The sequence below is a fragment of the Staurois parvus genome, unplaced genomic scaffold (assembly GCF_062004578.1).
Source record: "Staurois parvus isolate SC_StPar_1 unplaced genomic scaffold, SC_StPar_1.0 ptg000347l, whole genome shotgun sequence".
Taxonomy (NCBI): Eukaryota; Metazoa; Chordata; class Amphibia; order Anura; family Ranidae; genus Staurois; species Staurois parvus.
In genome coordinates this window covers 15,092,934-15,107,538 of record NW_028318143.1, presented here as the reverse complement: position 1 = coordinate 15,107,538, position 14,605 = coordinate 15,092,934, and the positions used below count along the sequence as shown (strand labels likewise).

General features: G+C 42.3%; 1 protein-coding gene across 2 annotated transcripts in view; it reads left to right on the top strand.

The window, feature by feature from the left end:
* RAB3B (RAB3B, member RAS oncogene family) overlaps nt 1–14,605 on the top strand; it is a 166,950-nt gene that overhangs the window by 30,187 nt on the left and 122,158 nt on the right. The window contains exons 1-2 of one of the 2 annotated variants that reach the window (XM_089684481.1): nt 9,588–9,725; nt 13,411–13,638. In XM_089684481.1, coding sequence (XP_089540607.1) covers nt 13,411–13,638 — 228 coding nt within the window. In that variant the 5' untranslated portion in view covers nt 9,588–9,725. Of the gene's footprint in view, nt 1–9,587; nt 9,726–13,410; nt 13,639–14,605 lie in introns of those variants that run through there. The other variant, XM_089684480.1, reaches the window with a different exon arrangement.

Here is a 14,605-nt window from a genome sequence, read left to right as displayed (position 1 = left end):
ACTACTTTTATTGTGGGCGGGCGGCAAGAAGTTAAAGTGATTTTAAACCCACCACTTTCTAAAGGTACTTTCAACAGCTGACTTAATCACTTACTAGGTATGCAGCTTCTTTATCTTTTAATCTTTGTCTATGTTCAAGTTTAAACCGGTGTCATAACTGCTGCCCCAGGTTTCCTACTTCAAGGTGGCTCCTTTCTTTTGCAGCATGGCCGATGGAGTCACCCTCTTATGATTCAACGTTTGTAAAAATACTATTTGTCAGAACATTCTTTCTTGCCATTGTTGCATCAAATAATTTCATTCAAAAGCACTTTAAAATGTTGCCCAGACCTGCTACTTGAATGGAATTTCAGATGTATTAAGCAAGTTACATTACAGTATGAAGGATTTTTCCAAATGAAAACCACATACACTGATAGAAATTTTTTTTTTTCGAGAACAATTTTCTATCCTGATCCTTTGAATTTTCTCATCACAGTTTGAATGTCAATTTGACTTCACAAACCTTTAGAAAATGAATTTAACATTCCAAATATGAAAATTCTTGAACAAAATTTCATTTGTATGTGGTCAACTTAAAGCAGAGCTCCACCCAAAAGGGTAAGTTCCGCTTTAATGCTTTGTCTCCCACTCCCCGTTAAGGATTGGCACCTCTGGGTAGTGGGTACCCAAATTTGACAGGTACCCGCTCCTACTACCATTGCGATCGCCTAAGGCAGTGGTCGGCAAGCCGCGGCTCGCGAGCCACATGCGGCTCTTTACAAACTTAAATGCGGCTCTTCTGTGTGCCGGGCGCCCGCTCCCCTCCCTCCTCTCGGGCCGCTGCCCCCCTCCCTCCTCTCGGGCGGCCGCCCCCCTCCCTCCTCTCGGGCGGCCACCCCAAAAGTCAGGACTCTGCAGCTGTCAGGATGTAGGCGGGGCAGCCAGGATGTAGGCGGGGCAGCGTGACGAACTCCTCTCCCAGTCCGCCCTGAAGACCAGAACGGCACGGGAACACGGCGAGAAGAACGCGCGGAGCAAAGGTAAGTGAATTGACACAGGGGGGACTTGGGGACTTAATATGGGGGATGAATTAATATGGGGAATGAATTACTATATGGGGGATGAATTAATATTGGGAATGAATTACTATATGGGGGATGAATTACTATAGGGGGGATGAATTATTATAGGGGGGATGAATTACTATAGGGGGGATGAATTACTATAGGGGGGATGAATTACTATGGGGGGGATGAATTACTATATGGGGGATGAATTACTATATGGGGGATGAATTACTATGGGGGATGAATTACTATATGGGGGATGAATTACTATGGGGGGGATGAATTACTATAGGGGGGATGAATTACTATAGGGGGGATGAATTACTATATGGGGGATGAATTACTATGGGGGATGAATTACTATATGGGGGATGAATTACTATGGGGGATGAATTACTATGGGGGATGAATTCCTATATGGGGGATGAATTCCTATATGGGGGATGAATTACTATGGGGGATGAATTACTATAGGGGGGATGAATTACTATAGGGGGGATGAATTACTATGGGGGGATGAATTACTATGGGGGGGATGAATTACTATGGGGGGGATGAATTACTATGGGGGATGAATTACTATATGGGGGATGAATTACTATGGGGGATGAATTACTATGGGGGATGAATTACTATATGGGGGATGAATTACTATGGGGGATGAATTACTATATGGGGGATGAATTACTATGGGGGGATGAATTACTATATGGGGGATGTATTTTCAGTTTTAAAAATGTGGCTCTCAAAATTTCAATCGTGGTTTTGGCAAGATTTGGCTCAGTTGAAAAAAAAGGTTGCCCACCACTGGCCTAAGGCAATCAGAAGCGGAAGCTGTCCTCCCCCCTCCCTCCCCGTAGTCTTCTGGGACATGTGACAGGTCCCAGAAGACCATTCACAAAGCGCAGCGCTACTCACGCATGCACAGTGGTTACCCGGCTGTGAAGACGCAAGCTGTCATAGCCTGGTGCCCACACTGAAGATGCCTGCGCCAGGGAGAGAAGACGGCTGGTGAAACCAGCCGTGGGGAGGACACCGCTGGATCATGGGACAGGTAAGTGTCTTTATTTTAAAAGTCAGCAGTTACAGTTTTTGTAGCTGCTGACTTTTATTTAATTTTTTTTAAATCAACTGGAACTCCGCTTTAAGATCCATGTGATTTGCTGTCTCAGTGACAACCTGTATTATTGGGTGTCAAAGAGAAAATAAAGGGATCTAAGCCTTCTTCTACCCTCTATGGAGGGAGCCATGGCTGCCACCCAGGCTGGATTTCAATCATGTCTCCGTTGTTCATCTCCACTGCAATGGGGGATGTTAGAATTAATAATTTTACATAAGAAATATAAGATACTTTTGCTTGCTGTCCAGGTCACAGGAAGTGACATGATACTGCATTCTTGGCAAGATCAATGGGTATTTTCTGTACTTGCTGAAAATGTTCTTAACCTGAAAACTAAAAACGCCCTAAGAATAATCGGCCGACCTTTGCTCTGTTAGTGGGGCAATGGCACAAGCCAATTTTCGTGGTTCCTCCCCATTTTGTTGGGCATACTGGAAAATTCATGAAAATCGACCGATTTTCGAAATCATTGGTGGCACCATCGGATTATAGAATAAACTATGTTTTCGATTTTCTATCGAAAAATTGTTCTGAATTCGACCCATGTATGGCCTGCTTTAGAGACATCCATACAGGGTCAGTATGGGGGGGTAAGGGGGTTCTCTGACAGACTGACTGTTATATACTGACAGGAATCCTTCCATCTTTCTCAGAAACCCACTGCCCATTCCATTTGAACCAGATCTTACCAGTTCATTGTTACCTATTTTTCTTTTGCTTGGTGGTGTATGCCAATTACATGACTCAAATGTTATTTAAAAGCAAAGCTGTCCTTTAAGTGCTTCTGTACTATAGCAGAAAATATGTTTTGCAGATGAAAATAATTTGCTTCTATCATCCCTCATTTTATCATTTTGACAGATTTCATACTAAAAAAATCAGGACATTAAAATAGCCAGTGTTTGAAAACAGTATTTACATCTTAGCTGGTACAGGATTCATATTCACCTTTTTTATCCAGTAGGGTATGTTATATTGACTGTTTCACAGGAATAAATATTCAGATTAAGGACTCCTTCCAAGGAGACACGTCTCCTTCTGCGCTTTCTTTTTTTTTCTCTGCTGAGAAATTGCCAGGTGAAACTTCTACAGCATCTGACACTTCCAGGGGTGTTGGATTCCTCATCCCCTGCTGCGCTCTGTGGTTACTCTCGCTGGCCCTTTTGTCACTAAAGGATACAGTAGTGATGTAGGGGGCAGCAGATCAAAAAATATAGTGCATCAGTTGATGAGGAATCTGACACTTCCCAGAGTGTCAGGTTCTTAGTCCCCCTCTACACTCATGGTTTGTGCAGGAACTACAGCCGGTGGCTTCTCCTCACTTCTGTAAACGTCAATGGCATGGACAGCAGGGGATTTATTATCAATATTATTATTATTATTCTAAAGTATTTATAAAGCGCCAACAGCGTTGTACATTACAATGGGAGACAGAACATGCGACAATACAATAACAATACAATGCGATACACGAGGGGTTCGAGGGCCCTGCTCCTTGGAGCTTACAATCTAGGAGGGAGGGGATAGTGGTACAGGAGGAAATAGCTGTGGGGGATGGAGTGGTAGGAAGAGTGGAGGAGGTCAGGAATTTGATTTGATACCTTGTCTTTGATTTGATACCTAGGATTTGATACCTTGTCTTCTTTGCGGGGGGGGGGGGGGGGGCTATAACTATATACCCTTTGCATACATTCCTGGAAGTATGGCTCATCAAAAGAGGGTGCTGTAGCGACTACCAGCTGGGACTAGAACATCATAAGCAAACGTACATATTCGTCAGCACACCAAGGATCTCCAATATGGTCCAAAAAAATTTTGTATCCTGAAAAGATCACATCACAAAAGAGAGCGCAACAATTTGGAGCCTCACTGGACTCCTTCGTCACATGCCTGATGAAGAGAACCTGTGCGGCTCCAAAACATTGCACTCTCTTTTGTGATGTGATCTTTTTTTGAATAAAAAACCTCTTTTGAACCATATTGGAGATCTGTGGTGTGCTGGCAAATATGTATGTTTTCTTTGCAGGGGGTTCTTTATTTTAAACTTTAATTTTAGCCACAGAATTACTTTAAAATATTACGTGTTGCTGATGAGGAACATGCAGTGCTGAAATGTTGGAGCTTCTATTGCTGACTTGTTTTGGAAGTGAAAACTCAATTTCTGTTTTTTTTTTTTTTACCGCTCTCAGTAGTAGGAGAGTCACCAACCTAAAAGAAGCATATATTTATCAGATGTGGTAGTGTTACCTCTCCCTTGTAGCTCCACAGCACTGTCCAGTAAGTTGAGGGTTTTTTTTTGCACAGTGTACAGTTGTCCTTTCAGCATCAAGTGTACCTGTCACTTATTCTACAAACTGATCTTGCAGTTACAAGATTTGCATTCCTTGTATTTGCTCCTTTCTCAGCTAAAAGTTTTTGTGTATTGTCAAAGATTTAGTTTCTTTCTAAAGTGAACCTGTTAATGGACAAATGCAGAATGCAAAAACTTGTTGCCTGGCTGTTATTTTAGGCCGCTGACAATTTTTATTGACTTGCTGACATGGAGCATACATCCTGATCAGTAAGGTCTCAGAGTCCCTATCTGCGTGTTCTGGGTCAATGACTCAAAATATTGAAGTAAGAATGTTAAAACTACCTCTCTAATACAGTCAGGTCCATAAATATTGGGACATGGACACAGTTCTAACATTTTTGACTCTATACACCACCACAATGGATTTGAAATGAAACGAACAAGATGTGCTTTAACTGCAGACTGTCAGCTTTAATTTGAGGGTATTTACATCCAAATCAGGTGAACGGTGTAGGAATGACAACAGTTTGCATATGTGCCTCCCACTTGTTAAGGGACCAAAAGTAATGGGACAGAATAATAATCATAAATCAAACTTTCACTTTTTAATACTTGGTTGCAAATTCTTTGCAGTCAATTACAGCCTGAAGTGTGGAACGCATAGACATCACAGAGACATCATCATAGACATCACCAGACGCTGGGTTTCATCCCTGGTGATGCTCTGCCAGGCCTCTACTGCAACTGTCTTCAGTTCCTGCTTGTTCTTGGGGCATTTTCCCTTCAGTTTTGTCTTCAGCAAGTGAAATGCATGCTCAATCGGATTCAGGTCAGGTGATGGACTTGGCCATTGCATAACATTCCACTTCTTTGGTTGCTTTTGCAGTCTGCTTTGGGTCATTGTCCATCTGCACTGTGAAGCGTCCAATGAGTTCTGAAGCATTTGGCTGAATATGAGCAGATAATATTCCCGAAACACTTCAGAATTCATCCGGCTGCTTTTGTCAGCAGTCACATCATCAATAAATACAAGAGAACCAGTTCCATTGGCAGCCATACATGCCCACGCCATGACACTACCACCACCATGCTTCACTGATGAGGTGGCATGCTTAGGATCATGAGCAGTTCCTTTCCTTCTCCATGCTCTTCTCTTCCCATCACTCTGGTACAAGTTGATCTTGGTCTCATCTGTCCATAGGATGTTGTTCCAGAACTGTGAAGGCTTTTTTACATGTCGTTTGGCAAACTCTAATCTGGCCTTCCTGTTTTTGAGGCTCACCAATGGTTTACATCTTGTGGTGAACCCTCTGTATTCACTCTGGTGAAGTCTTCTCTTGATTGTTGACTTTGACACACATACACCTACCTCCTGGAGAGTGTTCTTGATCTGGCCAACTGTTGTGAAGGGTGTTTTCTTCACCAGGGAAAGAATTCTTCGCTCATCCACCACAGTTGTTTTCCGTGGTCTTCCGGGTCTTTTGGTGTTGCTGAGCTCACCGGTGCGTTCCTTCTTTTTAAGAATGTTCCAAACAGTTGTTTTGGCCACGCCTAATGTTTTTTCTATCTCTCTGATGGGTTTGTTTTGTTTTTTCAGCCTAATGATGGCTTGTTTCACTGATAGTGACAGCTCTTTGGATCTCATCTTGAGAGTTGACAGCAACAGATTCCAAATGCAAATAGCACACTTGAAATGAACTCTGGACCTTTTATCTGCTCATTGTAATTGGGATAATGAGGGAATAACACACACCTGGCCATGGAACAGCTGAGAAGCCACTTGTCCCATTACTTTTGGTCCCTTAACAAGTGGGAGGCACATATGCAAACTGTTGTAATTCCTACACCGTTCATGTGATTTGGATGTAAATACCCTCAAATTAAAGCTGACAGTCTGCAGTTAAAGCATATATTGTTTGTTTCATTTCAAATCTATTGTGGTGGTGTATAGAGCCAAAAATGTTAGAATTGTGTCCATGTCCCAATATTTATGGACCTGACTGTATATCAGTCTCTTGCCACTTTCCTTTCCTTTTAACTTGCTACCAAAAGCATTCTGATACCTACCAGTTGCCATCATGCTGCCATTTCTGAAACCAAGCCATGTTGGGGGGGAAAAGGCAGCTACTGTCAACGGTCAAGAGCTATGTTCAGACGGACCCACCATATGTAGGGGAGTTAGGTGTAAATGGCACTTGTGTAATGAGAAGTTGATGGGCAGGAGTCACAGAAAAAAGACAGAAGTATCCAGATTTACATTTTCTTTCTTATGTAACATTGTGACAATCTGTCATGTTCCTGGTGGTGAATGCGATGATGTGGGAGGCCTCCCTTGGACCTTCAGACCAAGCACTCCTGGGCATGGAGTGGCTTGGAGAATGGACAAACCAAAAGCAGCTGGGGCCCTGCCAATGCAGAGATGTCTGTTACATTTAAGATGATGGGTACAGAAACCTGGTTTGGCACATGCCAGAGGCAGCACTGGGTTGTGGCAGAGTCAAGCAGTAGCGATTCTGAATACAGGCCAACAGGCAGGTGGAGGCAGCATTAAAATGGCAGGTGAGGACTAATTTCATAATACAGGCTGAGGTTAGTAACAGGCAAAGGATGAAATGGTAGAATCAGCAAGTAAGTTCAAAGTCAGGGTTTGCATCGGCTCATACACCTATGTCAACCACGTAGGACATTTCTAATAGAGGCCTACCTTTTTGTTAACAGAATCCACAGCCTCAGCACACCTATATTGTAAACATAGGAAAGCTTCTGATGGCTTCAGTCCATACAGAGGTTTTCATAACGCTCAGAGATTGTGAGTGTAGGAGTCCTGTTTTCTACAGTTAATGCAGGTAGGGCAGCATTCTAACTCCATTTAACTCAAGGGCTTTTCTTAAAGTGGAACTGAACCCTCCTATCTTCCTATCCTCCAAGGATGGTGCCATCTTAACCTCTGTTTACTGTTGTGTATGTATTTACACAGTTGTGTTCAAAATAATAGCAGTCAGACATCACTAACCTGATCAATCACTGTTTTTGGTAGAAATCATATTTCTACATGGCAAATAATTTACTAGCAGGTGTAGTAGAGTAATAGAAATCCAACAGACCCAACAGTCATGACATGCATGCTGCTGATTCTGTGTAATTAAATCACTAATTGAAAGGGGCATGTTCAAAATAATAGCAGTGTGGAGTTCTATTAGTGAGGTCATTCATTCTTTGAAAAACAGGTGGCAATTATTGCCCTTATTTAAGGAAGGAAGGCAGCAAATGTTGTACATGCTGGTTACAGTGCATTTCTCTCTGAAATTCTGAGGAAAATGGGTCGTTTCAGATATTGTTAAGAAGAACAGCGTACCTTGAATAAAAAGTTGATTGGAGAGGGGAAAACATATAAAGAAGTGCAGAAAATAATAGGCTGCTCAGCTAAAATGATCGCAAATGCTTTAAAATGGCAACCAAAACCTGAAAAACGTGGAAGAAAGTGAAAAACTACCATTCGAATGGATAGAAGAATAGGCAAAATGGCAAGGACTCAGCCAACAATCAGCTCCAGGAAGATCAAAGAAGGTGTAAAGTTACCTGTGAGTACTGTTACAATTAGAAGACGCCTATGTGAAGCCAAGCTATCTGCAAGAAGCCCCCGCAAAGTCCCACTGTTGAAAAAAAGACGTGCTGAAGAGGTTACAATTTGCCAAAGAGCACATTGACTGGCCTAAAGAGAAATGGCGCAACATTTTGTGGACTGATGAAAGTAAGATTGTTCTTTTTGGGTCTAGTGGCCGGAGACAGTTTGTCAGACGACCCCCAAACACTGAATTCAAGCCACAGTACACTGTGAAGACAGTGAAGCATGGTGGTGCAAGCATCATGATATGGGGATGTTTCTCATACTACGGTGTTGGGCCTATTTATCGCATACCAGGGATCATGGATCAGTTTGAATACATCAGAATACTTGAAGAGGTCATGCTGCCTTATGCTGAAGAGGAAATGCCCTTGAAATGGGTGTTCCAACAAGACAACGACCCCAAACACACCAGTAAACGTGCAACATCTTGGTTCCAGACCAACAAGATTGACGTTATGGAGTGGCCAGCCCAATCCCCGAATCTTAATCCAATAGAAAACTTGTGGGGTGACATCAAAAATGCCGTTTCTGAAGCAAAACCAAGAAATAGAGAAGAACTGTGGAATGTAGTCCAATCATCCTGGGCTGGAATACCTGTTCACAGGTGCCAGAAGTTGGGTGACTCCATGCAACACAGATGTACAGCAGTTCTCAGAAACAGTGCTTATACAACTAAATATTCATTAAGTGATTGAAAGGAAAGCAAAATCTTCAAACATTTTTCAGTTTATATAGTGAATGTTTGAGTTTGTAAAGATGAATACAAACACTGCTATTTTTTTGAACAGTCTAATATTCACTTTTCTTAAATTTTTTTAGAGGAACAACACAAATGTGATATATTTTTCTTCATGTTTTGATTTGGAATAGAATGTGTAGTGTTCCCAATGCATTTGTGTGTATGGAAATAAAAGCTATTAGAAGGATTTTCAGCTTTATTCACTTTTTTCACCACACTGCTATTATTTCGAACACAACTGTATATTGATCAGCTGTGACCCCAGCCGCTTGAGTGCTTGAAAGATTGGTTAATATTATTATTACAGGTATTTATATAGCGCCATCAGTTTATGCAGTACTTTACATATATATTGTACATTCACATCACTCCCTAACCCTCAAGGGGTGTACAATCTAAGGTCCCTAACTCACATTCATACATACACATAGTAGGGCCAATTTAGACAGGAGCCAATTAACCTACCAGCATGTCTCTGGAGTTGAGCGCTGACAAAAGCAGGCTGGCAACTGCAGCAGTTCTTACCAGAGGCATGCCTTGATTGTAGTCAGAATGGAAATTGAAACGCTGCAGATAACTTTGGTATATTTTATTAAAACCCAACCAACTCTATGAGAAAAAAAAACTCTTGTAATGGGGCTCCTCCACACTGCAAGGACTAAATGTTCATTATGTCTAGAAGTGCCAACAAAAGCGGAAATGCTTACCTTATTCTGCGCTCCAGCAAGGTCCCTCAGCAGTCTTCTTTCTAAAGCATAGCTGGCAGCGCTCACATGTTCGCCCCTTCCATCTGCATTGCAAGGTTAATAGATCTGCACTGTAAGTGATGACACAGAGAGGCTACCCTTAGATTGGAGCTTCAAGGAGAAGATTACAGCACCAAAGCAGGGCGTTTGGTAAGAAATAATACCTTTTCATTTACCTCCTAGACCTAACAAGTATTTCACCCTTGCAGTACAGAGGGACAACACTGCAATAGTAGATTTTGCTTTTCTATTTCCTGGTCTTTTAAAGATATAATAACATTTATGAACCTTTCTAACATTAGCTTTCTGTTGGGAAAGAGTAAAATCAGTGGGTTTAGTTCCACTGGAAAGCAGAATTAAAGCCACAAATAACCACCTCTTCTCCAATGATCAGATGTCCGTGAGGTCCATCACCAGACTCACCTCCATGGCTTCTTCCAAGTGCCGGGTCTTTGGTTGTTTTGACTGGCTGGCACGTAGGGTTGTCACCTCATCCCTTTAAAACTGAACACAAGTTAATTACACAGGTTCTGAGGCTAATTTAATGCAGATAACTCACTAAACGAGTTTAATCAACACCTTAATCAGCCACAGAACCTGTGGAATCAATATGTGTTCAGTTTTAAAGGGATGAGGTGGCAACCCTACTGGAACGGGATGACGTTACTTCTGTGCATGCACAGGAATTCATTCCGGTACACAGGCACCGTGCCAAAAATGTACCTTGAGCTACACATGTACACATGTAAAGGAGATTGTGAATTCAGGTACAGTAAGTTTATTTTATCACAGAAGAGACAGAATGCATGTCTCTCTTGTGATAATTAGCCTGCCTGCTCTCAGTTTGTTGTTTTTACACTTTTCAGTCATGCTTTAAGTCTACCCTGCTTCACAATTTTGTTTGACTATTGGGTCCCAAAAGTTACTTATGTGATTTGAAATCATTTTTCCCAAATTATTCCAACCATAAAATATTCTGTATGCATTCAGATGTTGTGAGAGGGTTAAATGACACCTTCATCAAATCATAGAAATTAGATGTTGATTAGGGCTGGAAGCTCCATGGAGCTCATGAATATCGGTAGATGAGTAATCATGAGCCAACGAAGCTCATTAATGAAGCTGCTGTTTTTATTAAATGGCAGCACAATTGCTACTTTGGCCTGGAATATATCAAATTAACTCTTTCACCCCTGAAATGATGATACTGTGCAGTATTCTGATTTTTTTTTTTGTGATGTAACCCTCAAAGTGGTTGTAAAGGCCTAACATTTTCTACCTTAATGAAGTCTCTGCATTAAGGTAAAAAACCTTTTAGGTGTAGTTTCCACCCTGCCTCCCCTACATACTTTCCTAAGCCTGATTTCAATCCAGCACTGTACACCTGTACACGGGAGAAGCTGCACTGCTCTCTCTTCTCTCTGACAGCAGTGGGAGTCAATGGCTCCCACTGAGTACAATCAAATCCAGTGACCAGGGAGTATGGGGCAGCACCAAGCCTACACAGTGTGTGTCAATAGGTTTAGGATTGAGCCAGCACAAGTACCTCCCTCTACCAAGCTGCTTATTAGGGGGGTACTTGGAAGCCAGAGGAGCCAGAAGTGCCGGAGGGAGTCCCCAGAAGAGGAGGATCCTCCATTGCACAGAGCAGGTAAGTATAACATGTTTGCTATTTAAAAAAAACCCAAAAAGACTGTTTACACTGACTTTAAAGTATATGTGAACCCTTAAGTTGAAGCAAACCCACTTTTGTATCTTTCACCTACAGGTAAGTTTATAATAAAGCTTACCTGTAGGTAAAATGAATATCTCCTAAATGTGCACCAATTAGGAGATATTCGCTATTTATGACACATGGCGCATGCGCACTGAAGGAAAGGAATACCGTGCCATTCCCTCAGAGCACTGTGCTGTGGCCCTAGACTCCCGTGCATGTGCGGGAGTAACGTCATCGTGGCTTTTATGTGTGTTTTTGTGTGTTGAGAGGCCTGTAGAAGTCAATTGCAATAGATTCAAGCGCATGTTACAAGATTTCTAATGAGTTGGAAAAAGTTATTATCAAGCCTGGGTCAAAGGACGTTCAACTCCAAATTCTAAATTAACACATTGAAAATGCATGTCAACTCACAAAGGAAATGCATGCTGATGCATACCAACACACCTGTCTAAGGGCCCTTTCACACAGGCAGGCCAGTCGGGTCCACCTGTCTGTTTTTCGGGTGGATCCGATTGGATCACCCATTGGGGAGGTGGATGTAAATGGAAAAGTATCTGTTTACACCCTCTGGTCTAGTGGATTGGATGACAAGTTGGATGTAAATGGACAGGCGGTCTGTTTACATCTAACCACCAGATAGAGAACAGCGGGAAGAAGCTGAGTGGACACGGACCTGTCATCTGCCTGCTCAGCAAGGATCAGCAGACAGATCCCCTGCTGAGCAGGTGGATCCACTTGGTGGAGTCTGCCCTCATAAAACACACCTCTATGCACATGCATAGATCTAAATGGACCAAAGGGACCAATTTAGAACACAGAGCCGATACTGCTATTTGCTCTCCTTAGGATCCTACAGTAAATATTCCACACTGTGCCTGCATTTGACTTAATTCATAAAATGCAGAGCACAGTGCAGAACCTGCGATATCCTGAGTGTATTCTGCATACCACTGGAGAGAACACTCTGTGATAGGACGAGAGCTCAAACACATGACCCTTTTTTTTGCCATAAAATTAAATCAGTGGGGTTGCTCTTGCTTCAATTTTAAAGCAAGCAATAACGAAAGCTCAAGTTGTACATATGTTCTAACAAGCTTTTTCTTTGAAAAGCAAAATTATGACCACAGGTAAGACCACACTGCTGCTACCTTATTGATACCCCCTAATACACCAAATATGAGATGAGGGTCCTGCTATTGCTTAAAGTGTGACTGCTGGCGGAGACAAGACTTCTGTATTATGCAATGGATCTCCAATATTAATGAAAAATTTAAAAAAAACCTTGACAGATAGATCAATTTATTCAATGTAGATAAGGAAAATCATCATTGTCATTAAGAATTTAAAATGTATGTTACCCCATTTCTTATTCCTGATATGTGCCTATTGTACCGTGTACTTGCATTAAAACATATCCTGTTCTCTTTGTGTTGCTTCATTTATGTGAAATACCTGGTAAGCCTGCCAGTCCCCCTGCTTTTCTATTTCAAACTGACCACGCTAGACATGAGAGAACGTCCACCTTAGCATGGTCAGTTTTCTGGCTTTGCTGGGAGAACTGCCTGTCTGTCCTCCAATGCTCAGACTTGTGCTGAGGCACCTCCTTTCACAGCCATTAACTGGGAGGATCAGTGTGCTACTGTTTCTCCACCCCCCCATCAAGTCCCTTATGTAGCTGAGAACAGAGGTCATGTGATCACTTATAAAAAAGAAAAATATATATATTTATAATGATAAATATACAGTACACATTTAATGTCTACCTCTTTCTAAACATGAATGTTAACTGGTTTCCAAATGTTGCAGTAATAATACCTGCATATGTAGTTTTACCAGAATGGACAATATTCACTCAGTGTGTCGTTGGCATGGTAGAATAATAGAAGGTATTCCACCGTTTTTGTTAAGCTGTAGCTGGGCTGTGTAGCGCATTCCTCTCACTCATATGTGGAGATCTGCACCCTACGTGAGGAATGTCTTGGCATGCTCCAGTAACTTTGTTTATCCCTCCCTTTAAACCTCACCTCTCATTGCAACTTGTGTCTTCTGTAGTTGTTGCCTTTTTGTGTGGGATTCATCGTTCCCCCAGCCTGTGATTTCTGACTTTGTGTGTTGCAGATGGCCTCAGCCACAGACGCAAGATACGGGCATAGAGATGTCTCGGACCAAAACTTTGACTACATGTTCAAACTTCTGATCATTGGGAACAGCAGCGTGGGGAAGACCTCCTTTCTTTTTCGGTATGCCGATGATACGTTTACACCTGCCTTTGTTAGCACAGTGGGAATTGACTTCAAGGTGAAGACCGTTTACCGAAATGACAAGAGGGTGAAGCTGCAGATTTGGGTAAGGTTTTTTTTTTAATGTGTTTATAACTCAAACTTTTTTTTTTTTATGTAGATAACAGAAAAGAACCTCTGTCAGGTTTTACTGCAATTCCCCGTCACTTCCTGTTCTGTTGACAACATTTTACTAGTCAAAGTGAGGGAAAATTTGCAACAGGGGAATAGATAATGATTAAAAAGCTGACAGGGGTTCTAGCATTTACCTACTTAAAGCCTAAGTTTACCTAAAATAAAAAATCAGCACAAGGGACATTACTTACCTTCACTGAGATGTGTCTGTTGTACTGCCGTGTCCTCCTTTCGCCAAAATCTTCTTCCACCAATGCCCAAGATCCCCCACCACTGTTCTCTTCCATTTTGGCGGGGACTAGTGGGTTTAGGATGTCCTGAATATGCCCGCCCTTTCCACCCAGCTCCTCCATTCTTAGATTCTGGTACTACAGCTTCTATGTATGAAACAATCTATGAATGGATGGGGCAGACCTATCAATCATCTGCCTGACTTCCATTATTAGGTCTTGTTTCATTCATAGATGCTGTATTAATGGCTTCTTTGAATGGAGAAGCTGGGTGGAAAGGATGAGCACAGTCGTGCACTTGTAGCACCCTCTAGTGTGCTACTAGAATTGTGTAGGTAAATCTATTGTGTAAGACTCATGGTAACTGCGTGAGTCTGTGATTAAGGTCGGGTTACTGCAGGTCAAGCTGGATGACTTAACAGGTTGGGACTCTATCGCTTCCACCTGGTTCTGGAGGACCATGGGAACCTTCCAGAAGCAAGTAGGCAGAAGAGGTGGAGACCTAATCTGCATGTTTGTGGGAGTGTAACCTATCCCAGGTTTAGAGGCCCTGGTAGAGTAGTGGACCAGCCCATAGATGTGGAATAGTCAGGCCAGCTGGGGAGTTGGGTGGAAGATGGAGTTCTGAGGAGACTGTCAGTGGCCTGGGAGGGGTCCCCTAGGTCTGGG